Source organism: Drosophila ananassae, chromosome 3L (genome assembly GCF_017639315.1).
Source record: "Drosophila ananassae strain 14024-0371.13 chromosome 3L, ASM1763931v2, whole genome shotgun sequence".
In the NCBI taxonomy this organism is placed as follows: Eukaryota; Metazoa; Arthropoda; class Insecta; order Diptera; family Drosophilidae; genus Drosophila; species Drosophila ananassae.
In genome coordinates, this window is record NC_057929.1 from 8,621,403 (window position 1) to 8,645,926 (window position 24,524).

The window sequence follows — 24,524 nt, forward strand, 5'->3', positions numbered from 1 at the left end:
TCCCATTTAAACTTGGGATTGAGGCCTCATTCACTGGGAATCGCACTGAAGAAATACCTCTTACATTGAAACCCATTAGATTATTGAAAAGAATACTATAAATATATTTTTTCATATTTACTTTCCAAGTTTTTTGCGGTATAACTTCATCATAATATTATCCTAGAAAGGATTTATGTTTATCTTTTCTAGTTCTAGGATAGTTCTAGAATAGTAATGAAACCTTAACCTTTTATCCCTAGTATCCTGAACCACCAATCAACAGTTTAATGTTTCAACAAAATAAAGAAATCTTTTCATAATTAAGGTTTTTATTTTCAGTTATGAATTTTAAGTACAAGTGGTTTAAATGTGTAAGTACGGCTAGAAGAACCTAGTACCTATTAAGTCTTAACTTTCCCCATAAAAGTATTCATTTAGGCTTAAATCACATCCGCTGTCAGTACATCTGACACCCAACTTCCGCAGTACTAGGAATACCTATGATAATAGGTATGGAATAACTATAAAATAATTATTATCATTGATATGCCAAGCGTTTTTCACACCGCTTTTTCCAATGGCTCCAACACCAGGTGCCAATAATTTGCATGTGTATGGCTTAATTGATCGTAATTGACCAAAATTTTGGCCACAACAAACCTGGCTCCCATTGATTGGAGTCTATATTGGCCATTGGTCACGTTCGGGTGTTTGAAATCTTTTACGAGCATCGAACATTGCAAACATTTTCGGCAATTCGACAATTGCATAAATTACAATATAATTATGCGGCTCGTTGATAATTTTGGTTTTCTGATTATGATGAAAGCTTCTTGGGGCTGCTGCTGTCGTTTTTAATTTTTATTTTTTGGCACTTTGTCAAGGATGTCGAGGATGGGTGGGGATGTGAATACATCAATAGACTGTCTCAGTATAAGTGCATATTTCTGGGCTGATTCTCTTCTGGCAGCGGAAAACGGGCAAATTAACGAAATGCAACGAAGCGTTGAATGCGCTCAAATAAATCAGAGCGCTGTTGACACCCGGGACTGTTGCCCAGCCCCATTCCATCCCTACACTCCAATCCCCAGTCCCTAGTCAGCCCGAAAAGCCAACAGATACAGATACAATTGTATCTGCACTCTCTTCGTTTGAGCGAACGCGTTTTTTAGATTTTTTTCGATTGCCGCAGACAGAGAACAATTCGAAATTATTTACTGACAAATTGTTGCGAATTGCTCGCATAGTTTGCCAAAAGAAATGCGCACAGCGGACAAAACGAAAATAATTAAAGCTTTATCGAGACGTATAATGAGATTCTAGTTGTATCTGCAACTAAGTACCCAACAGCAGCCTGCAGTCGCCCGTCTGCGGTCTCTGCTAACTAAATTATATCATTTGACTAATGAAAATTAAAATTTCATGGCTGTCGACGGGATGTGAAGTAGAACATGTGTTCCCTTAACCGCAACACACAAGGAGCTGTCCGATGTTTACCCAACAATCGACACGCCCCCACTCAATTGCCTTCGACGGTTGGTTCGGCCCGGAATAGTGTCATTTTACCCCTTCCGCCAGTATCCCTATTTCCCCACCTGGCCACCTGCCCGAACTGTAATTAAGGACTTCTGGCTTATGCCAAATTGTTTACACAATTTAATTGGAATATTGGAAGCAAATTACAGTTTTCGATTTCTCTGTCGATGCTCGTTTGTGGGCAAGCATGTCCATGGTTTATACAGTAATTAACAGGTCCCTCGTTTGCATGAACGCTCATCAAAAATGTAATAGACCTTTGAATAGATATGCTTGGGAAAAATGTTGTATTGGAACTAAGCTAAGTACTTACCCAACCAGCAGAGGTGATTAAGCGGGTAATGAACTTTAAATAAATGAAAGTGAAAGGGATTAAGAATTTGTTATATAATTTTCTGTTAGAATAGTAGCTTTTCCAAGTACTTCATTGTAAATACACATTGTATCGGGCAAGCATCAACATTCCAACGAAAAATTTACCTCAATTGTTAGTAACAATATGATTCCAGTAAGTATTTAAATAATATATATTTTTTTATCAAAAATAAACCACAAAACATTAGATATTGTTAGATCAATTAATTTCAAATTCAAATTTGGCGGTATCTTGGTGTTTTACAGCACTTTTTATACCGGTGCTTACCAACACTATGTCAAAATTGGCTCAACACCTTTCGGTATTTCTACATTCTTAAACACCAACCTCACTGGCAGCCGCCATTTTCTTTCCTGTTTGAGAAACGTATGTACACCCCACGTGGTTCCCTTTAATTTATTGGTAAATTGTGAAAAAAAGGGTAAAATCCCACGATTAGCTTAAAAAACAATCATAAAAGTTCCTGATGATTTGATTTTTCAAGCGACGATGTGCACACCTTCGCTTCAAAAATCAATAGAATCACCCCCAACCGCGATTTTTCAGTGCACCTTGAACCGGCGCCATATGATTTTTCAGTCGTTAATTGATTAGAGATGTGATGCAATTTACTGACAAAAGTGTTTTCTTTTAGATCAAGATGCCTGAACTGACCGAAATCAAGAACGAGGCTGCTCCCTCCACCTCCGCTGAGGCAAAGGCCGAGGACGTGCGCGTTGAGGATGACGGCAGCGACAGCGACTCTGATGGCGGCATGCCCGGTCTGGAGGAGGCTGGAGCCGCCACAACGCAGCTGGGTGGTGGAGCCACCGGTCTGCCAATCGACCTGGTCTCCAAGGCCAAGCAGTCGCGCGGCGAAAAGAAGGCCAGGAAGATCATGCTTAAGCTCGGCCTGAAGCAAATTCAGGGCGTTAACCGCGTGACCATCCGCAAGTCAAAGAACATCCTGTTCGTTATCAACAACCCGGATGTGTACAAGAACCCCCACAGCGACACCTACATCGTCTTCGGCGAGGCCAAGATCGAGGATCTGTCGCAGCAGGCCCAGGTGGCCGCTGCCGAGAAGTTTAAGGCTCCGGAGGCCGCTGGTGCCGCCGACAACGTTGGTGCCACCACATCTGTGGCTCCGATCGCGGAGGAGGATGAGGAGGAAGTCGACGACACTGGCGTTGATGAGAAGGACATTGAACTAGTCATCACGCAGGCGAACACGACGAGGGCCAAGGCCATCAAGGCGCTGAAGAACAACAGCAACGACATAGTTAACGCCATCATGGAGCTGACTATGCTCTAGGCGCTTCAGTAGCTGCTGCGTCCACTGCTTTCGTTGTTTACCCGCCTTTCGATCCCTATTGACCTAAATGTAAATGTTTTGCTTGCCCCCCAGCGGGCATCGCATGTACACCAGTCGAACATTTAATTATTTTTTCAAAATATTACTGAAACTAAAATAAAGTGGAATTTATTCAGATTATACGGTTTATTGTATTTTCAGACTAGCTTTGGCTCTCTTTGCTAAGGGACGTTTTAAAATGCAATAGCTTTTTAGCTAAACGAATTCGATAAGGATTAGACTGAGGTTCCGGGTTAAGTACATTTGCGAGATTACGATCACTGGCACATTATGGGTTACTGGGATTGGATTAACTAGGTACTGGTTGCGTCCAGCTTGAGGACGCGGGCCTGGCTGCGCGATTGCAGCCGTATGTCTGACGGACCCTGCATCCAAGGCTCTCCATCGGCCTGCATTGGAACAGTTTCCTTGACCATCAGCTACAATTTTCAAGAATTTAGTTAGGATATAGATTAGAGTGGATTGATTCCTACCCTAATTGACTTGGCCTGGCCGATTCGCACTGGTTTGCTTATATTGCACTGCAGCTGGGCAATGTGAAACGAGGAGACGATGCCAAAGACTTCCATCACGCCATCCGAAATGGAGTTGACAATGCGCGGTTCGCCGTTGGAATTGCTCAGTGTACACAGCTTGCAGCCAGCTCCCCATGAATCAATGTTAAGAAAGACAAGGGCCTGCAGCGCCGGCAGTTGCACTGGCTTGTTGTCCAGGTAAAGGGTAAGCTTTTCCTCAATGTGTTCGCAGCCAGGTTGCATAACCTGCTGCGATCCAAAGGTGAAGTACAGAAGCTGCAACAGAGATTTTGATTATTATTATTAGAATATAAGGAGATTGACTTTGGGATTACTTTATTAAAAAGGCGACTGCTGAGCAAATAGAAACGAGATTCACGAGTCTTGTGGAAGTTATAGGTAATAGCCGCGTCTACACCCACACTAAAATAATTGTAGACATGAATTGTTTTAATAGGATGCCTTTGGATGGGCAGCCGATAGTGGAGCTTTTCGATCTGCAGGTCAAACCGGTCGAGGTTGACGGATCGGGCGCGACGAATACTTCGTAGGATCTTAACCGGATCCAGAACCGAAGGTGGCTCTGCTCCCCATCCCAGCACTCTCGACAAATCGTTGCCGGTGCCCAACGGCATGATGGCCACCGAGGGCTGGGGCTTTATGTTCAATGCGTAGATGGTATTCATCACCCAGCCGATGGTTCCATCGCCGCCGGCCACTAGTATACGACATGGTCGCGGGCTGGCCTTGGCGGCCCATTGCAGGGCATCTTGTGGTCCTCGACTACCCAGTTCCATCACCTGCAGAGGATGCAGATACCCTCTCAGTAAGGACAAAACATTTGCGCCCGTACTACTCCCAGACTTGGTGTTGGCGATCACTATCAGAGGCTCCCAGTTCTCAATGTCTGGCGGCGTAATACTGGCCAGATGAAGGCGCATGGAGTCGCGGGTGCGAGCTGCTACAAAGCTGTAGGGCGGGAAGATCATATCCTTGAACTCTCCAAAGTCGCAGGCACCCTTCAGGTCGGCACGAGAGTGGCAGTCGTTGTGGTAACATCGCTGACACCAAGCGCAACGCCAACCGTACAATCCTGGATCCGTGCTGATGTGGTGATCCACCTCCTCGCCGCAGTCCGAGCAGTGAACGCCCATTGGCAGGTTTCCGTGTACCCACAAATGACGCACCGACGTCTCATTACGCAACCACTTGTCCTTGCATCGGTACTCCCGGTCCGCCCGCCGTTGACAAGCCGGCGCAGAGTGGGTGTATATTCCGCAGCAATCACAGAAGAGACCGGCGGAGGGGGTAAGCAGGATCTCGCACACATTGCAGAAGCCAGAGGCCTGAAAAAGGGATTGGCGTCAGCGGGTGTTGTGGAGGCTGGCAACAAGTGACTGTCCGCGCACCTGCTCGATGACTTTTATTGATTTCCAGCTGTGACGTGTTTTCCCAGAGAGCACGCTGATAACATAGTCTTCGGCCAGTAAGCTGCGACAGAAGGCGAAGAGGACTCCGAGGGCCAGGAGGGATCCGATAAGCGCCTCCACGCTCAGCTCTATGGTAGCTACGTCCATTTACGTTAAATATTTATGGTTTTTCGCATTGTCACAAAATCGTTTGTTTTTCTCCATCAACATACCAATTAGAGGTGGAGGAAAGGCGATTGAAATTCGCCAGCTGTTACAATCGATAAATTTGGTCACACTTCCCTAGCTTTTCTGACGTTAGCCCACACTTGTGAAATTGTCGTGACAGACGGAGTAGTTTTTCCGAGAGAAAACGAAAATTAGTAAATAAATCTCGCCAAAATGAAGGTTATCTACAATACCTTGTTCAAACGGACCTCCACCTACGCCGTGGCCATCATCGCGTCCGCCTTCTTCTTCGAGCGCGCCGTGGACGTCAGCTCGAACCTGATCTTCGAGACCGTCAACAAAGGCGTAAGTAGTCACTATTATGTAAGAAAAATCCTGGCTAAAATATACTTTTCTGATTATAGAAACTCTGGAAGGACATCAAGGGCAAATACGAATAAATGAATACGATGTGATTTAATTAGCATAATAATCAACGTTTATTCTAAACGAAACGAAAATAACTAAATGGCTCTTGTTTACTATTTGTCCGTCTTTGGGGGCTCTGTTGTGTTTAGCGATTGCTCGGAAACATCCCAGGGCTTTTCTTGCCTCTCGGCATCCCAGGGTTGTGTGTTTTCTAGGCGAGCAGGCTCCTTGAAAGAAACCCCGTTGTCCTGAAGAGTTTGAAGTAACTTTTGGAGTTTGCTACCGGGTACCGCATCCACGTTACAGGTCATTTCTGTAATTCCCGACTGCAGGCACCGATGTGCCAACACGCGCCCAAGGTTTATAAAGGCGGCGGTGTCGTTGGTTTTGTATAGCTGTTGCTTAATGGCCCACTCGGAGGTGCTGGCGCTTAAAATGATTCCGTTTTCGAAGTGCTTTACATCGGCGCTGACATATCGACCGCTGGTGTTTATTTCCAACGTGTGCCAGAAGGAACGCCCCGGCTTCTCTAAATGGTATCCACCTGGTTTATAAGCAATCCGCAGCCTTTCCAAATTCCGTGGATTGCGGTTTACCACATAGTCGGTGCTTTGAGGCGTCGTTAGTGCCTTGATCTTGTGTAGAACACGAGCGGAGGTGAGTGGGCGGGCGCTGCGAGACATTCTCGTTCTGAAAAGCCGGTTCAAAGATAATTTTAATTGAAAACGAGCGTATTACAAAACCATACCTAAATATCCAGCAATAAGTGACAGTGTTGGAAAATCTATCGCTGGGCAGTGCTGGTTAATTACGGAATAAAATAGTGCTAATGGCAGAACCTACCAGCTGATTCGTCTTGTTTCAGCCTTGTTTTCTTTAAATTATCAATTAATTCAGATTCTTTTGGCCTTGACTATTTTCGAGACATGCGCCTAGCGACCCCGGCGCCCTATCCTCCCCCTGCCCGAGCACCCATGAGTCTAAATTCAAGTTCGCCGCCACATGCAGCAGGCCAGGTGAAGAAACGGCGGAAGGAAAGGAAAGCGCAATCGGTGCCAGTCCAAAATTGCGAGTGTAGAAGAGTTCTTGGCTTATAAACGGTTATGTAAATTGCCGCAACATATTCAAAAGAATTTCCTGCGTATTGTACTCCTGAAACTAAGTGCTGCACATCATGTTAATGGTCAGGTATTTGAGCCTCCCCAGACACGTGGGATCCGCATCCGCGTCCGTGTCCATGCGAAACTTCACCTACATGCTAACCGGCGGATATAGACCGCCGCTCCAGGCGCTGCTATTTAGGGTAAGGATGGTTTATTTCCCAGTGATTCATTTTTTCCAACGTAGGACCAGTGGTCGTACATTCATGTATAAACAGAATCAGGCCACCGCTTTCTCCTACACTGTAAAAAATGTTTTGCCTTGTGGCCTAATAATTAAATTAATAAAAATTATTAGAATGTTTATAAAACAGAAGTTGTAAGGACAAAAAATATATTTCCTTATGAAATAAAAATATCGAAAATAAAATTTAGAACTGCATTATTTTATGAAATTTTAAAATTAATGTATTTAAATTAAGATAATTAAAATATAAAGAACCTTGACTTTAGGTTGTAACCTAATAAACTTTTAATCATTCTCTTAATTTTTAGATCAAAACAAAACAAAATATCTTTTCCATTGTGGCTTAGCTGTGTTTATACTGCAAACTCACCACACTCTAAAACTCACCATTTCAATGGTGGGCGCGCAAATTCAAAAGCTTATCGGCTATCTCGTATCAGTTAAGTTAGAACAACGTGATCAGTATGCACGGAAGCATACCTTTAAACAAAGTTTATTAACTGATAATGATAGTTTCACAATCTCCCAAGCCACTTGACTCTTGCCTCACCACCTCTCTCTTTCGCTCGCTTTCCGGTTATCTTCTGGTCTTTGTCTCTCTTTGTGTGCGGCGTCAATCGCCCTTGTTTTGTGCGTACCAGTGCTTTTCTAGCTTGCACTGGGCGATTTTCGCCAAGACGAAAATCAGTTACGCTCGAAAGTTCCCGCCGACTGGTTGCAAAAACATTCCCAGGTGCCAATATCCCGCACCCGTTGACCAAGGTCGTCGCATCGGATCTGTGGCGATGTGAGTTTTTCCGCAGACATTCGCGCTCTTGTCTAGCATCAAAAGAAAAAAAAAATGCAGATTTCCGCATCAAACGGCCAGATGCTGTTGCAGCTGTCGGTACCGGTGCAGTACGCACTGCGCATGCCGCCGACCTGTGGCACAAAGGCGGCTCCCACACATTTGACATTTGAAGGAGAAAATATTAAAATTGAAATGAAAAATGTTAAACACTGGGAACCGGCGACAAGCCACACATATATTTAAAAGAAAACTGTCTCGAGCCAGCGTAGGCCCGATAAGATTAAACCCTAGCCATGGTTAGCATAGGGATTTCTTGTCTGACACCGTTATTAGTACTGGTAATTAATTTGTTTTTTCTTCAATCACCACTTGCAGCATTACACCCCAGCTCCGGAAGCACGTCCACTGCCGGATGAGACATTTTCTGCCAAAAATCAGTCGGAACGCAAAGATACCTCGACACAAACCGATCGGATAAGCCTCTCCAAGTCCCTACCCCCAGCCACTCCTTCGTCCTCGCCCAATCCCCCGCCAATACCGACGCCGCCCCCGATGTCCGATCGGATCAGTGATCCGGCCCGGGGGTCGGGCGTGGAGATACCCTACAAGCTGGACTGGATATTCCCTAGGCTGCGTAATCCCAATATGTTTTGGTATGTGACTAGCCAAATAGTGATCACTGTCGTTGGGATCTTCAGCAAGTTCGTGCTGAGTAAGTATGGGGGTCGGCTCGATACTGACCTCACACAACAACTGGCCGAAAGGCACGTTTATTTTCGGCCGAGAGAGCCGTTCGCCCTGACCGTGAATCTTTCCGATTAATTAACGGTGAGCGGTTGTCTCTCTCGCCGCTCTAAACTAAGGTCGAACGTGTGCCAAGTTAAATAACAGGGTACAATTATGCAAATACTGATCTTTCGCCTCTGTACTTTGACTATAGCTTTCTGGAACAAAACACATGTGCACAACAGGGATCGTCTCATACGCGTGGTCAGCAAGCGGCCCAAGGGCACTCCCCTGGTGACGGTCTCCAATCACTATTCCTGCTTCGACGATCCCGGCCTGTGGGGCACACTTCCAATTAGGCTAGTCTGCAACACCTTCAGCATACGCTGGTCGATGGCCGCTCATGACATCTGCTTCACCAACAGGTGGCACTCGATGTTCTTTATGTTCGGTAAGTCCTTAATTTTCGCGTTTCCAGAACCAGGTCTATTATCAAAAATAAGTTAAATACGCATTTCATTCCATAAGATCGTATTCTTTGAAAACCAAGCTTGTTTTGATTACTTTTTTGATGATTTTTATTCATACGTATAAATAATCTCTAATGATTTTATTTAATCAAAAGTATTATAACGTAAAGCTTTATTTTATTAATCTTTTTGTTTTTTTACAAATGCGCAATAATTCCGTAATTATTTAATTTCGCAGTAATGGAAATATAAGCTAATAAATGTAGGAAACTGATGTCTATAATTATTCCACTTGAAGATTATTCTAGCCATACTAAAAACTAATAATAATTAAACAAAAAAAACTTGTAGCGGGTCACAACAGGAATGCACCTGCCTCTGAAGGAATGAAAATGCTTTTAAACTTTACTTTAATATTTAATTTGAACTTTATTTGGTACAATAACTTTTATTTTATTTTGCACAATCACTGTTTTCCTCCCAGGTAAGTGCATACCTGTTGTGAGAGGCAACGGTGTCTACCAAGAAGCCATTAACCTGTGTATCGAGAAGGCTGCTCTAGGCCACTGGATCCATGTGTTCCCCGAGGGCAAGGTGAACATGGAGAAGGAGGAATTGCGTCTGAAGTGGGGTGTTGGCCGCATCATCTACGAGTCTCCCAAAATTCCCATAATTCTGCCAATGTGGCACGAGGGTATGGACGATGTCCTGCCCAATGTTGAGCCCTATGTGTTCAATCGGAAAAAGCGGGTCACCTTAAATGTTGGTGAGCCCCTGGATCTTACCAAGTTTGTGCTGGATCTTAAAAAGCACAACGTGCCGGAGCCCGAGGCGCGCAAACTCATCACTGATAAAATTCAGGAGGCTTTTCGGGTTAGTTAATTTCAATAGCTTCTATATCTCACTTTACTAATTTTAATATAATTACAGGAATTGCGAGCTGAGACCGAGAAATTGCACAGAGAACGCTTCTAGCGGCTTTGAAAGCAAGAGCCTAACGGCAGAAATTTGTAATATTTATTTGTGTAGTATTAAGCCCAAAATGAACCCTCGAAATCTTTTGATTATAACTCAGTTCCTCCATATCAATATTTTAATGATTATTTGCTTGAGAGGCGTTTCAGTTGATAAAGTGTGCATTATAAAAAATTGTAAATACAGAATTCAAATCTGGATGAAACAAATAAAGTATTACTTTTTAAATCTAACAAGACTTCTTTTGAAAATCCGTTATATTTTAAATATTGCTGGTCACATAATTTTCAATTAGCTGGCAACTCTATTACCAACAGCTGCTTGAATTTACCGTTATACGACCCGGCAGAATGTAAGTCATGTAATGTTGTAATAAAATAATTTTATTATATTTACTAATAAATAAATACAGGGCACTTTCAATTCGTTGTCGGAAGAGAGAGCTTTTGCTAACCACTCCAAAGCGGATGGAACTCCTTAAGGATGGTGCCCCAGGATCTACACGGTGTCAGTTGCTTGGACGTGGAGCCTATGGAGCTGTTTTTAAAGCTATTTATCGAGGTAATTAAATACATTTATTATTTTAATAATTTAATAATAATATTTTTTGCAGAACGTTCCGTTGCGGTTAAGATAATCCGATCTCAGGCGGCGTCCTCTTTACAAAACGAATCCCATTTGCTGAACCTGAAGCACAGGAACATTGTGCGCCTCCTGAAACTGGAAGCGGCGGTCAAGTTTGGCTTGGTAATCATGGAGTTTCCTAGGGGCCAGTCGCTGCAGAAGATTATTGACACTTTGGAACTGCCACTCGTTCATAGAGTGCTGTAAGCTTTAAGACATTTTACAAATTATATTTCTACAAAATTTACCTCTTCAGGATAACCCTCGATGTTGTGGCAGCACTGAGGTATTGCCACGCTCACAATGTACTGCACCTAGATGTGAAACCAAACAATATCCTGGTTGCCCTAGGAGCTAGACCTTCACTTGTGGGTTGTAAGTTGAAGCACAAACGCAGCTATATCTGCAAGCTCTGCGACTTTGGCTCGTCTATGGAAATTGGAGAGAATTGTCCCAGAGGAAGTCCGAGGGGTACCCTCAGATATATGTCTCCGGAAGCACTGCGAGCAACAGTGCTATCAGAAGCTTCGGATGTGTACTCTTTGGGTATCACCATGTGGCAATTGCAGACCCGTAGCTTGCCTTATCAATCACTCGATTGTAATGAAACCATTGCATACCAGGTCGTAAAACACGAGCTACGGCCGGATAGCTATGCTGAGCTGAATTCCCCCGCCAAAGATGATGAAAGCTATGCCGCTCACAGACGGGAAAATGCTCGACGTAATCTGAGCTTCGATCCATCTTACACCGCCGGCCGTGATCTGAAAAAGAGACGCCGCCAGAACCGATTAGCCCTCCATTTTGAAGGCCCGGCGCCAGAAGCGAGCCCCAGTGCGTGCCTGGAAAACGCTTACACCAAACTCTACAAAAGCTGCTGGGTCAGCGCCCCGGAGTCACGTTCCAGCTCCGGTCAAGTGAAGCATGAACTGCAGCTCATGCTCAGCCGTATCTAGTTTAAGCGATCGTGTTTGTTTGTCACATTTTTTGTACTTTTATATTATTGATTAGTTAGTTATTTACACGTAGTGTGCCATGTTTGTAAAAGTTTTACCAACCTTCGGCGATGATCGCTTGAGAAGAGAAAGGCCATTGGTTAGGTCAATAATTTATTTCTTGTAACTTCATTTTTGTTTATTTTGTACTCGCTACGCTACGAAAATACATTTATAATGTTTATACGAGCTTATATCTAAGTTATCTTTCTTTCCTCGATCATAGTGCGTTCTGTTCTATATAAGTGTATGTATATATATATATATGATTAGGATGCGGGCTGCTGCGATAAATTAGTCGGTGGCAGCAGGCCCTGAGGAGCTAACTCTACGTCTGAAGAAGAGGTTCTTGTCATTAGCTTTATTCGACGACTGCTATTTACAGTTTATTGTTATGGGTGTCGTTTAATGTTCGCTCTCGGAAACCTTCTATATATATCTATATAGTATATGTGTTATGTCGTACTTAAATAGGTATGCATTTTACATTGCATCGTAAACACTTTGAAATATTTCACCCTTAAATGCAATTGTTCAACTGTCGTTAGTTCGAGTGTGTCCGTGGGTTCTAACTCGTTTTAGTTAATGCGTCCTAGAAGTGTCCAGTTTAAAAATCAGTTAAACACTCGACTTGTGCGGAAGACTACAGTTTTAGTTCATGTCCTGGCTCATGACCCAAGCTAGCTAATAGTAGTTTGAATTGCTCCTTGCCGGCGACAAAGAGATCAATCAGTAATGAAGTTGTCTCGATCTATAGTTAGTTAGTAACCTACTGCATTGGGATGCTGCAGCCGCTGCTCTACAAAATATATGCCATAGAGCAGGGTGAGCTATACGCATATCCTTAAATTTTTCGTCATTTTCGTTTTTGGGGGAACAGTTGGCAGTGCCGCTTACAAGGTAAAACATCTTCCAAAAAATTTACAATATGCATAAATACTCGTATTCGTACGTACAAAACATTGCTTGCTCCTCCGCTCCTTTTTCTCTTTAGTTTTTAGTATTATCCTTTATCATTTATCTGCTCTGTTTTCGTTTAGTTTTGTTTTGTTTTGTTTGAATATATCACAATTTAGTCTTTTAAATCTTTAAATATTTGTTTGCTTGATGATTATTAATTTGAGATTTCGCTGAGGCGTCAACTTTTAACTCGCATAGGACCGGCGTACTGGTACGGGCGGTGGAATTTTCGACTTCCGCTGCTGCGGCGACTTCTGTTGTCCTGGCGATTTCTGCTGCTGTGATGGGGACTGCGGCGAGGGGGAGGAGGGCGACGGGGAGCAGGACGAGGACATGGAGGAGGACGAGGACACCGACGAATGGATGCTCGTTGGAATTCTGGTGGGCTGGGCCTTGGGCAGGCAACTCTTTGGCAGCTCCGATGATTTGGTTTCCTTCTGGATATTGCAATTGTATATTAATATTTATTTCTCTTTAAAAAATAAAAATAATTACCTTCTTTGACGAAACAGCCGCTGTTGGAGGATGGACTGGAGATGTCACCCTTTTCCAGCCATTGCTCCGGCGCCAGGAACTGGTTGTCGGCGGCGTGGATGCCTGTCGCTGCAGCATTCTTTCCTTCAGCTTGGTCACCATTCCCGGCGCCGGCGGAGCTACTTCTTTGGCCATTTTTGCCATCATGGCGCAGCTAATGCTGTCGCTTCTCACCACAGTGGATTCCAGTTCGCGGCGCTGGTTGTGGCGCAGGATGCAGCTGGGCTCCTGCTCCTCTAGCACCGATTTCGACTTGACAAGGACATGCGGCGGCCGGCGCAGCTCGCTCTTGATGATCTGGGCAATGCACTGCTGCTCATCCAACGGCTTCATGGGCGTACTGCTGCTCACGATCAGGGGAACATCTTCGATCTCAATGTCGCTCACCCGACGATGAAATTCATCGATGACCGCATAGTCGGGCTCCTCCTCCTTCTTCGGTTGACTGGCGGAGAGCTCATCCGTTTCGCTGGAGGAGCAGCTGGTCAGTTGGGCTCGTCCCGCTTCGCTGGGTGTGGGGCTGCTACCGCCGTTCATCGCATTCCGGGCAGCAGGTCCCACCTGACTCTCCGACATGCTCGAATCCTCCGCCTCCTCGTCGTCCTCATCCTCGTCATCGGTCTCGCCCTCCAGGTAGGAGTAGAGACTACGCGAGGAGTTGGAGCGAATGTTAACCAGTTTGTAGAAGTCATTGGTGAAGTCAGTACATGCGACCTCCTCGTCCTCGGAGTAAACAATCTGGAAAAGCTTTCAACATAACTCCACTTCCTTTGGGAAATAAGAAATATAATGGACCTACCTTCTGCTGCAACAGCTGGGCAATGCCATCGGCCACGGAATCCGTCTCCACGGTGGTGGAATTGATGAAGTCACTTGATGGCCAGAGCCAGTCATGATCTCGCTTCCTCCTCTGCTGCTGCTGGAGCTGCAACTGATGCTGCTGCTCCCGCTCATCGTCGAAGGTCATCACAGCCAGCTCCTCCTGCGACATGCTCCAGTCCTCCATTTCCGTAGAGCACGGTTCCGCGGGAAGTAGCCACTGTTCCGGCTCCTCGGGCAGATCCTCCAGATGTCCGTTGGACGGCTGGGGCTGTCCGCTGCTCATGGTGCAATAGCCTTCGTCTCTGCCCTTCACAGGGCTGGCGGAGAGGGCGGCATTCTGGGCCTCCAGATCCCGGACTCTACCCTTTAGCATACTCACTTCCTCCCGGAGATTATCCTCCGCCACAATGGCATCTACCACTTTGCGCATTACGTCGTCGAGGCAGTGCTCGTATTGCCGGATACGGGTGAGCAGGGCGCGATTTTCCTGCTGCATCGAGTGCAGCAAGCTCTCCTGGCGCGCAAAGCGGGTCTGGAAAGGGGAAAGAGGGTTTACTTTAGTCTGAAGTCCAATTACACCATGATTTTCTCAAATTAGCTGGTAAACCCTCGGGGGTTTCACACCAAAAATCGTAAAAAATCATTTACAATTTTCACCTCTTTGGGGAACGAGTTAACCTAACTGATTAGATCAAGTATTTATCAAGTGCCCGGGGGGCAACCTTCGCCCGTGACAGCTGCCCTGATGAGGGTCACACATTCCCTGCCCCCCACCACCACCCATACCATCCATACCACCCATCCACATATCCATCCATCAACCAACGACGCCGACGAATAACTCCCGAAGTGCTAAGTGAGCAGTAGTTACAAGACCCCCCCTCCCATTCAAGCATGTAACAAATATCCAATCTCGATCAAAGCCAACTTGTTAACTGGCCCGAAGGTCGAATGCAACCATTGAACGTGAAACCTTGGGCTTCATTAGCGGAGCTTTTCAAAATTGGGTGAGCTTGTGGCAAGCTGGGAGCTAGTAGGCTGGATGCTGGCAAGCTGGCGAGGCAAATGAGATTGCCGAGAAGTTAACGACGAAAGGGAAAGTAATCTCCCCCGGAAAATGGTAATGAAAAGCTGCCACCAGGGCGCACTGAAGCGTCTCTAATGCCGACGAACCTCAATCAATTCGGGGGCAAGAAATGTGCCCGGCCAGGAAACCATTTTGCCGAAAACAACAAAGTCGCTCCGCTTGGCGCTTGGCGCTCCATGCTCTGGCTCCATTCCGACTTCTTGTGTTGGGCTATTCCGTCCGGATAAGAGACAATTTGTATGCGCCGGAATGGCAGCGAGGGGAGAGATTGTTCTTAAAAATGAATTTATGCGTTTATTTATGACTTGACTTGGAGGGAATAAGCGGAGCACTGGAAACTCGCGCTGTGCAAATTGATTTTCCACATGCTGTGTGGCTCCTTGCGGAAAAGCCCCCTCCAACCTCCCACAATCCCTCTGTACTCTCTGGTCTCTGTAGTCTGTATTCCGGACTCTGGATTCCCATTTTCCAACGTTTTTTTTTTCGAGTTGATACATACCTGCAGTGCCTTGTGATCCCGACATGTCTGCATTTGCTTGCGTTCTTTGGATTTCATAATGCGATTCATGCTGCGGATGGTGAATGCAACACGGGCAACACGGGCAACACAGGCGGATGATGAAAACAAAGTAAAAGAAATAAGGGGATAAATATAGAAGTGCATAAATGAAAACGAGCTGCAACAATCATGAAATGATTTAAAGGGCTTTCAGCAGAAAATGCAAAATATTGATTAAGATTTGAAAAAGATTTGAGTTTAAATAAAGTCTCTTTTTTATTTCGAAACAGATTCAAAATGGTTTTAAATATTTAAAATAAAAAGTTGGAGCTATTATAGGAAGAGCTAGTAAGACTGTTCCATTAAAATGTCATTTTTTAAAAGCTTAATGGCTTGCCAATACTTGGCAATATCTTTATCTTTATTGCTTAAAGTGGCTTAAATAAACTTAAACTTTTATAAAAATAATAGTAGCAATAACTAGTATTAAAAAAATAATATATATTTTCTGCTGAAGCTCAAAGTTCAGTCTTTGAATGGGTTCTGATATCAACAGCTAATGGTGGCCATAAAGAAAGAGGGTTCGGAGAACTCAACTCTCGGTCTAGACCAGAATTTTGCACCATTTCCAAATCGCGGTAATTACACTTTTTGGGGGCTGAGGGCTCCGTGGGGTGATTGATGGGTTCGGCCAGTAAGCGCTTCCTGCTGCTCCCCACCCCTGGCCAGGCATATTTTTTGTGTTGTGTTGCTCCTTGGGCTTCTTGGCAATTTGCAAAATTGCATTCGATGCCGTTAACTTGTTCTGTGCGTAATGGCCAAGACCAGGGCGATGGCAAACGGTGGGCGTGGCCAGTCACGAGGCAGGAGTATGAGTTATTTACGTACTAGATTTTGCCAAAAGCACCGCGAAGAACTACTCCAAAAATTGCCAGTCTAGGCAAATTAAATAAATATTTGGCTCGAAATTTATTACGCGACTGCAGAAGGTAATGGAGCGCGGAAAGTGGCCAGGAAACGGGCGAGTTCTGGTCCGGGTATAGACCCCGATTTTTCTTTCTTTATTTCACACATTAGTGCGAGAGCAGAGGAGTAATCTGTCGTGTCTGTTATCGTGATTAACAATTTAGACTATTTGTCACTTACTTTTCAATTTGTTCGCGCAATTCCTTCTCGAACGTTGGCGACCCGCATTGGCTCTGGAAACGTGCAATTGGGCAGGAAAAAAAGAAAAAATAAATAATAGTAAAGAATGTTGGAGAAAACATTAAAATTAAACACAATGAATTAGTGCACTCGTCGCTGATTAAGAACGACAATTTAATTGTCCATATCACAGTGCCAATCAACAGTTTACACCACCAGTTTACAAGCTAATGGAAAGTGACAAAGGAGCCGAGTTCTGGCGATGTGACCCAGGGGGTTGTGTGGACCCTAAGGCTACAGCCCTGATGCCTCATGCCTGATGCATGCAACACCATAAATCACCGGAGTCAACAACCCAACCTCCCCTAGCTCCAACTTCTCCAAACTGTAATCGATAAAAAATTACATCACGACTTTTTCATCTGTGTGACGTGACGATATAACACTGACACTGGTCTGGAGGTCTAGAGGTCTGGAGGTCTGGATGTCTGCTGGTCTGTTGCCCAGACAGTTTGTAATAAATTGTTTGTTCTAGTGCTAACACAATGAATGACAACAGCAACAGCAACAACAGCAACATCATTTACAGATTCAAGTGTAAATCAAATGTTGAATATCATATTATGGGAGTGCCAACACAAGTCTGAGATTACAGCTCAGACAAATATATATATACGTTTAGATATAGATAAGAGTCGATTCTGTTTGCCCATTTCTCCTCTATACTTCAAATACTCTGTAAGTAGAGGTAAGGAGAACTCCTCAGGCTATTAATCAATTTAATTATGCACTAGACTTGCTTCAGATTCCCCAAATTCCCCGAAAGAACTTGGCCCGCCCCTCCACTTTCACCACGAATTCCTTGGATATGCTGCAATTCTTTTGTTCTCTCCCCCAAGAAAGTGATGGATTTTTGATTTAAACAGATTCTAGAAAAGATTCTTAAAGCAATGTCCTTTGGTAAACTTTCCTTTCTCTTCTAAAACATATTTCTAAAACGCTTTCATCTCAAGCAGCAGCAAAAATATGGAAGCTCCAATAAAATGAAGTGGCGCTGGATGGGGGGCATTGGCCAGAAGAGGGAGCGATAAAACGCAGCAGCGGTGGCAGCAGTGGCAGCAGCACGCGCCAATAAAGAAGTCACCCAGCAACCAAGCCCCCAACTCCCCCACCCATGCCACCCCCCTTTCATTACAGCCCTTGTCCACCCGTTAAAGAGGCACCCGGAATTACAAATATATGCAATAATTTTTATTAATTCGCTTTCATGCATGCACGGTCCGATATGAAAATGCCCCCCTTCGAACCAAAATTGGGGGCAACAACAGCAGGCGGCAGCCGTTTGCCTAAGAGGAGAGAAGAGGGGCTGGGGGATGTGGAAAATGGGGATCCCCAGACTGATTGCCGTCCTCAGGCGCCACTTGTGCCGGCGAATGGCGAGGAATGATGAACGTGTTAATAAAATTAGAGAGCTGAAGCGTTTGGGCCACTCTCCAAAGACTCCGCCAAAGGCGGCCACCCAAGCCACCCAAGAAGCTATTTCGGGCAACTGGTGCGCCTGTCGGCAGCTGTTGACCCCCACTCCGCCCAGTCGCCCAGTCGCCCACCGCCACCGCCACCTCCACTGCCACTGGCATTTCCCATTCAAGAGGCGACGCGCATAAATATTCATTGTGAATTTCCCTCATAAAAGCAGAAAGCGAGGGAGTAAGAGCTGGGAGATCGGGCCACGAAAGGGGGGCTGCCGACAGCGCAACTTATTGATGAAGTTATAAAATCAGACATGAATTCTTTATTAATTAATCGATGTAGCCCCCAAAGACGACACAAACTTTGACTGCCGCCGCCGCAGAAAGTTCAAAATCGAAACTCCAGCCGTACAGGTTTCAATTAGCATGCGGCTTGCAACACGCCGAGTGTGGCAGTGATGGTGGGAGGTGGGAGGTGGGTGGCCCAAAATATGATTTAGGGGTTCAACCCAAAAAATATTCCTCATTCTGACAAAATAGAAATTAACAAAACAAATCCCGGCAACATGTTGCACCCGTGTCCTGGGGATAAAAAGCAGTGAGTGGGTGGGTGGGTTGGTGGGTGAGTGGGAGTGGGAGCTATGGCGGGTGAAATGCGAAGGGTGGCACATCATACGGCCATTTGCACCCGCAAACGCACTTCCGTAAGATGTTCAGACCACCCTTCAAGTTATGGCTTCAAAGTGCACAGAGAAAAATGGTATTTTTCATGAAAATACTTTTGATATCATTTCACATTCCAAAGGAATATTTCTCTCTCTGCAGCTTCATTTCCATGGCATGTCCTATCCCATAAAAAATAATCCATTGTCCTGTCGGGGGAGTTTATCAAAAGGGAAGTAGGCATTCCTGGCTTAACGATCGCTCTAAAATCTGGCGAGGATTTAACCACCGTTCGGGGTAAAAAATATGAACACGCTTATTATTAATTAACATGGAGATGGAGCGACGGGCGGGCCAGCCAGCATCCATTTTAAAATTACACAAAAGAGATTCCCCATTAATCCGGAATTGATTCTTACCATCTTTATGCTCCGTACTTATAACTTGATACTTTTTATGTCATTCCGAAAGGGATTACTCTGTTGATTCTGGTTGTTGTTGGGCAAACTTTGGGGAACTTTCGAGACCGCACAACCGTAAAAATAACAACCCGTAGAGTGTCCGGACTCCGGAGCAGCAGACACCAAACAAAAGGACACACGGAGGGCAAGAAGCGGAAGCGGTGAAGTCCTGTCCCCAAAGCGGAATAAATTTTCGGCAAAAAGCCAACACAAATTAGAAGAAAGGATATAATTTCAAGCAGAGACTACAAAAAAAAAACAGAAACTCCTTTAAAAAAGTCGCGACCATTTGTGTTTTGAACGAAAACCGAAAGGACAATGATGAAAAGGACGAAAAGCCGAAAGGAACAGGAAAAACAACCCTCGCAGGATGCACGGCGAATTGGAGGTAGCTTGGAGAGAGTTTTCAAGAGAGAGCACTGAATTCGCCGTGCTTTTACCAAAACAGCTGCTTGGGGCTTGCACTCTCCCCCCCACCACCTCTCATTCGTCCTTCGATCACTGCAACAGCCGGCACTCTCTCTTCTCGGCTTTCTCTGGTCCGGACGCCGGACTACTCTTCTACCCACCCACTCCACCGAATCGCTGATGTTTTTTGATGTATTACTCCGAATTGGACTACGAATTGGCCGTTTTTAATTTAATGAACCGCGACGACGGGGGGAGTTTAGGGAAGCGGGGAGTGGCGGTGCAGAGGGGAAGGTGGGTAAACAATAAAGCAAACATTTCGCAGATGCGAGTCAGAAGAACAACCCCATGTATCGCAACCACTACGGTGATCCATCCACATTTTGGACTTCTCATCCGTCGCGTCAAATGCAAACACGAAACGTCACTTCAAAAAGGCAGGAGAAATAATTTGATATCATATTCCTCATATTTTAGGGCAGGTCTTTATTAAAAATTAATTTTATTTAAAACTAAGAAAAGGGTGTCTATAATTGCTGTATCTTGTATCTTTAATATAATCTCTATTCTAATACTACACAATTTCTCCTTGTGTACTTGTTAAGATAGAGCTCTAAAGCAAATGCCCCTCCTCTTCTTAATTTTCGCGAAAAATTAATTGCATTGCACTTTTTTGTCAAGGGGTCTTGGCAAAAAAAAGAACCCTTCCATACCATATACCATATAGCCCAGACATACCACATATAGTGGTGGTAGTTCCGAATTATTCGACTGGTTTGAGGGGGCGTATGAATCATCAAGTTGGGTTTAGGTCTAAAAAACTCATCGAGGGTCCTGCAGGTCAGACCAGGGGGTAGTACGATGAAGGGTGGCTTTCTTAACCCAACGTAGCATTAATGGCCAGCCATAAGTATATGCAACAATATTACACTCTGGAGTGTTTCTCTGACCTACCCTAAAATTTATGGCTATATATCCCATTTATATATTCATAATACAAATACATAACTCTAGTTCCGGGCGCCCAGCTCCGCGGGTGGGTCATGGGTGGGTGGTGGTTGGTTGGTACCGGGAATGGTGTCTCTAGGTGGCGCAACTCCGTTTCCGAGTGAGTAAACCATCAAACGCTTGCGACAAAATTATTAGCAATTCAAAAGGCGAGGAAGAAGCGTCCAATGATGATGATGGCGAGATGCAAGGACCAGGAGCAGGAGCAGGGCCACTCGACTGATGTGGATAATAAAAAAGTGCCCATACTGCGGACTCCAGGGCAGGGTCTTGGGGTGGTGCTCCATCTTGGTGTGTTCCAGGGCCCATCCTCCACTTGGAAAATGCTTGTAAGCGACCAAGTGCCACTCGAGAGACATCGTCCAAGAAGACCACGCCCCCCGCTTGACAGTTGACAGTGATAGAGTCTTTTTTCTGTTGCCACTCGACTCTCGGCTGTTACAGAGGGGATTGCTTCAAGGGTCTGGATGGTAGCTTTCTCCTATTGTAGCTATGGCTACTTAGTGGAGCTTGACTGTGTTATATGCTCCCTTTCCCAACCCATCCTTTCTGGTCCCTGATTCTTTTCAGCTCCATGCAGCCGAGCTTATTAAGATGCGGCGGAGAAGCATCCAGAGGAGAATGGTGGTTAACTGAAGAGGCATTCGAATTAAAAACTGAGCACGTGCTGCTGGCGAAAGTTGTGCATTGTTGCCTCTGCCTCGGATGCTGATGTTGCAGATGCTCCAGGCCATCCCTGCCCTGGCCTGCCCTCGCCTTTAAGTCAACTTTTCATTAGCACATGCCAATCGGTTCGGATTGGGCTTGTTGATCTGTCGCCTGATTAAAGGCAAACAAATAAACAAAACTTCCGTTTGCATTTCGCTTCGCCTCGTCCAAATGCAAATATTTGAGGGGATAAAGGATTAAATGTCGTGCCACAGTTGGGATACTATACTTTATGGACATGGCTCAGCTGTTGTTTCAGAAAAAAACAAGCCGACAGAATGACGAGAGAAAAAAAAAGGGAAACTGTCAGCAATTCGGGCTGGACGAAGATGGAGGACCTCACAGGCACAAAAGAGCTGAAAGGAGGGCAGGATTGAACCCTTTTTGAAAGTTCTGGTCCTGCCACTGCCTCCTTATCAATTAAACGACAATAATCCCTCACTTCTCCGCTTCTTGGCAAATCAATTACATTTGCTTTTCGGCAAATAATTCACTAAAGTAAACTCCCTCCCTTGCCTTCCTTTTTTTTTTGGCCAAATTAGAAGCAGATGAAAATGGGTTTGGGGATTGGAAGCGAGAATGATGATTGCCACGATGATGATGATGATGATGGTGATGGGGAGAGCATGGCGAATCAGAAGATGGATATTCATTGAATCGTGCCATTTATTGCATGCCACATGGCCAACAAGCTGTCTAAGTCTGTCTTCCTGTTTTCCTTCCTGACGCTCCTCTGGCTGTCGTCCCTGGGTGCCGAAAACAATTCTGCAACATTCACACTTTTGGTGGCCCGACTTGTCAATGGATTGCCACTCCCTTGCCTCTCTGCCGCCTTGAGCCACTGATATGCCAATAACAATAAAGTACACCCAAACACACAAACACACAAACACACACACTCGGAAAGTGGGTGGAGATCCTTTGACTAAGTGAAACCGAAGGACAGTGGCGGTAGAGGCGAAAGCAGCTGAGGGAGCAGCATAGTTAATCGTTATTTACAGACAGATAAAGTGCAGAAATATTGCCAAAGGAGCTGGAAGCTGGGACAGCCAAGCAACGGTAGCTCATGTATTCCAACTTCCCAGCTCCCCAGCTCCACAACTCCTTTCTACTCCATGTAGTGGAAAAAAAAATCAAGAAAAATATATAGACAGTGAAAAAAATACTTTGCTATTTGGAACTATATACAAAAATAAGATTTCATTTTAAGTAAAATATAAAACAAAATCTATAAGCTATATTATCTTCCTAATAGATCTGAATGGCAGTCCTTATAATAACTATAATTTAATCCCCCATACCTCCGAATTATTTTCTTCACTGCATATATAAACCCTTTTAAAGCCTTAAGTAATTTTTCTCAAAACTTAATATAATTTATAATAATAACTTACAATAATTTTCCAAGTGCAGTAATCGGATTCTCATGCATGGGCCGCGCAGCAAGCCGGGCCAGATGATAAGACACTGGTCTGGGCGGTGGGGGAGAGCCACTGCCATGGCCATACTCGTAAATTTAGCCGGCAAGCTGGGCCGCCTGCCAAAAGCATAGAAAATCAGGCAATGGCCAGAACGAGCCAAAACCAGAAAAGAGCATAACCGAAAGGAAGAAAAAAAAGAATAAGCAGGAGAACAGGGCCAAAAGCACTTTTCCTCTCGACGCGTTTTGTCTCCGCCGCTTCCTGTGGAAAGCAGAGAAGCAGGCAGCGGGTGGCCATTTGGCTGCGGAAATCATTGGCCAAAAATGGTAGTGGGTGGAGCAGGAGGTGGGCTAGGCTGTGAGTTAGGACGTGGGTCTGGAGGCCACTGTGAAGCTGGAGCCACACGCTGCTCCTTTTCACACCATAAACTCTGTGCAGTTAACTCGTTTTCGGGGCTCTGGTTCGTTCCACATTTTTTTTTTTTGTTATCAAATTCAATTACCTAAAGCCGGAAATGCGTATGCCAAGCCAGCTCCTTCCGCCGGCAAGTTCCGGCCATTAAACTTTCTTACGGCCCGTCGAGGGGCATCCTACGGCCGTTGCGACGACAGTTTAGATTGAGATTTGCCATTGAGAGTTTTGATCGAGTGCGCCGTAGGTAATAAACTTGAAATGGTATACTTGTACGGAAAGTTTCTGCAACTTGGAAAGGGACTAGGAAGTTGCCAAGATATAGCTCTTACTCTTGCCAAATAAATGTCTAAAAGTATCTGGGTTATAACCTTTTCATTCTAATCACTTTACTATTTATGTTTCATTTAAATTCTAGAGAAGCTCTTGAATAGGCCGGAATTGCAGAATTAAGAATTGTCTTGATTAAAGTAGACTCCTGACATCATTTTACTGACGGTTAATTTGATGTTGGTGGCACATTCTCTGCCAGCTCCGCTCGTATGCATGTAATTTAAGCTTGTAACTTTTAATTGCCCACCCAGGCGACCTTGTTGGCCCGGCCAGGCTTTGTGGCCCGGCCGACCACATAAACCGCACTGAGCGCAAACGACTGAACACGATTAATGACCTCCCCATCTACGTAGTACTCCTCGGGAGTCCGGACTCCACCAGCCCACCAGCCCCGAACAAAAATCTCTCACACGCTGACCGCACAGGAAATTAAAATGGTTTTGGGGAACGGCCGTATCCCACAATCCACAACCCAACCCCCAAAACCCAATTCCAACTCGGGCGACATTAAATTCAAACTTCATTTAGAGAGTAATGTCCGGCCGGGGTCATAACATCTCGACTATGATGGTAAGTGACCATGCATCTTCTGGATAGAAATGTATCTCCATTTCCGGGCGAGAGTACTCACTTTATGGAACTCCTCCTGCAAACGCAGCAGAGCGCCTTCAACTTCAATCATCCGCTTCTCCAACACATCCTGCAAAACAGCAAAAAAACAGAAAAAAACCAAAAACTCAGGAAGCAGCTCAACAAACTCTAAAAATGCCCAAAAACTAAAAGTTAAATGAGAAATCTAGAAATGTGCAAATGCTATATATATTTTGTTGTGTTTATGTGGCCAGTGAACCAATGGAGGTGTTTTTTGTGAGTGTTGGGGGTGTTTGTGTTTAAGCCA

General features: G+C 44.9%; 7 protein-coding genes across 18 annotated transcripts in view; 4 read left to right on the plus strand and 3 right to left on the minus strand.

The window, feature by feature from the left end:
- The first annotated feature begins 1,941 nt into the window (after nucleotides 1-1,941).
- LOC6495936 (nascent polypeptide-associated complex subunit alpha) lies at nucleotides 1,942-3,368 on the plus strand. 4 transcript variants are annotated; one of them, XM_014908064.2, is made up of 2 exons: nucleotides 1,942-2,026; nucleotides 2,529-3,368. In XM_014908064.2, exons 1-2 carry the CDS (start codon nucleotides 2,018-2,020, stop codon nucleotides 3,186-3,188), a joined length of 669 nt encoding a protein of 222 aa, XP_014763550.1. In that variant the 5' UTR covers nucleotides 1,942-2,017; the 3' UTR covers nucleotides 3,189-3,368. The 4 variants fall into 4 exon arrangements, with proteins under 4 accessions (XP_014763550.1, XP_014763549.1, XP_001959886.1 ...); XM_014908063.3 differs by lacking the exon at nucleotides 1,942-2,026 and adding an exon at nucleotides 2,121-2,260; XM_001959850.4 differs by lacking the exon at nucleotides 1,942-2,026 and adding an exon at nucleotides 2,205-2,296.
- Nucleotides 3,351-5,346, minus strand: LOC6494673 (diacylglycerol kinase epsilon). Its single transcript, XM_001959851.4, has 4 exons — nucleotides 5,173-5,346; nucleotides 4,099-5,109; nucleotides 3,722-4,039; nucleotides 3,351-3,667 (listed from the first exon to the last, which is right to left on the minus strand). The coding sequence occupies exons 1-4, from the start codon at nucleotides 5,338-5,340 to the stop codon at nucleotides 3,542-3,544; spliced, it is 1,623 nt and encodes a 540-aa protein (XP_001959887.1). The 5' UTR covers nucleotides 5,341-5,346; the 3' UTR covers nucleotides 3,351-3,541.
- A 131-nt stretch (nucleotides 5,347-5,477) lies between these two features.
- Nucleotides 5,478-5,864, plus strand: LOC6495937 (cytochrome b-c1 complex subunit 9). The gene is made up of 2 exons (XM_001959852.4): nucleotides 5,478-5,706; nucleotides 5,766-5,864. Exons 1-2 carry the CDS (start codon nucleotides 5,575-5,577, stop codon nucleotides 5,799-5,801), a joined length of 168 nt encoding a protein of 55 aa, XP_001959888.1. The 5' UTR covers nucleotides 5,478-5,574; the 3' UTR covers nucleotides 5,802-5,864.
- Nucleotides 5,817-6,589, minus strand: LOC6494672 (39S ribosomal protein L18, mitochondrial). Its single transcript, XM_001959853.4, has 2 exons — nucleotides 6,518-6,589; nucleotides 5,817-6,459 (listed from the first exon to the last, which is right to left on the minus strand). The coding sequence occupies exon 2, from the start codon at nucleotides 6,450-6,452 to the stop codon at nucleotides 5,883-5,885; it is 570 nt and encodes a 189-aa protein (XP_001959889.1). The 5' UTR covers nucleotides 6,453-6,459; nucleotides 6,518-6,589; the 3' UTR covers nucleotides 5,817-5,882.
- Nucleotides 6,590-6,639: 50 nt separating this feature from the next.
- On the plus strand, nucleotides 6,640-10,310 carry LOC6495938 (tafazzin). Of its 3 annotated transcripts, none has more exons than XM_001959854.4 (5): nucleotides 6,640-7,072; nucleotides 8,282-8,618; nucleotides 8,847-9,083; nucleotides 9,587-9,975; nucleotides 10,033-10,310. In XM_001959854.4, exons 1-5 carry the CDS (start codon nucleotides 6,944-6,946, stop codon nucleotides 10,075-10,077), a joined length of 1,137 nt encoding a protein of 378 aa, XP_001959890.1. In that variant the 5' UTR covers nucleotides 6,640-6,943; the 3' UTR covers nucleotides 10,078-10,310. The 3 variants fall into 3 exon arrangements, with proteins under 3 accessions (XP_001959890.1, XP_014763552.1, XP_014763551.1); XM_014908066.3 differs by lacking the exon at nucleotides 6,640-7,072 and adding an exon at nucleotides 7,756-7,903; XM_014908065.3 differs by lacking the exon at nucleotides 6,640-7,072 and adding an exon at nucleotides 7,811-8,202.
- On the plus strand, nucleotides 10,305-11,890 carry LOC6495939 (serine/threonine-protein kinase mos). 2 transcript variants are annotated; one of them, XM_032451164.2, is made up of 5 exons: nucleotides 10,305-10,429; nucleotides 10,490-10,638; nucleotides 10,691-10,904; nucleotides 10,958-11,076; nucleotides 11,325-11,487. In XM_032451164.2, coding segments are annotated over exons 1-5 (513 nt in total). In that variant the 5' UTR covers nucleotides 10,305-10,427; the 3' UTR covers nucleotides 11,354-11,487. The 2 variants fall into 2 exon arrangements, with proteins under 2 accessions (XP_032307055.1, XP_001959891.2); XM_001959855.4 differs by having other exon boundaries at nucleotides 10,958-11,890.
- LOC6494671 (myb-like protein V) overlaps nucleotides 11,821-24,524 on the minus strand; it is a 34,359-nt gene continuing 21,655 nt past the window's right edge. Inside the window, exons 4-9 of one of the 6 annotated variants that reach the window (XM_014907424.3) lie at nucleotides 24,258-24,326; nucleotides 16,745-16,797; nucleotides 15,599-15,668; nucleotides 13,990-14,544; nucleotides 13,152-13,928; nucleotides 11,821-13,093 (exon numbers count right to left, since the gene is read on the minus strand). In XM_014907424.3, the coding sequence (XP_014762910.1) occupies nucleotides 12,842-13,093; nucleotides 13,152-13,928; nucleotides 13,990-14,544; nucleotides 15,599-15,668; nucleotides 16,745-16,797; nucleotides 24,258-24,326 (1,776 nt within the window). In that variant the 3' untranslated portion in view covers nucleotides 11,821-12,841. Of the gene's footprint in view, nucleotides 13,094-13,151; nucleotides 13,929-13,989; nucleotides 14,545-15,598; nucleotides 15,669-16,744; nucleotides 16,798-19,295; nucleotides 19,791-24,257; nucleotides 24,327-24,524 lie in introns of those variants that run through there. The other 5 variants (XM_044715231.1, XM_014907425.3, XM_014907423.3 and 2 more) reach the window with 5 other exon arrangements.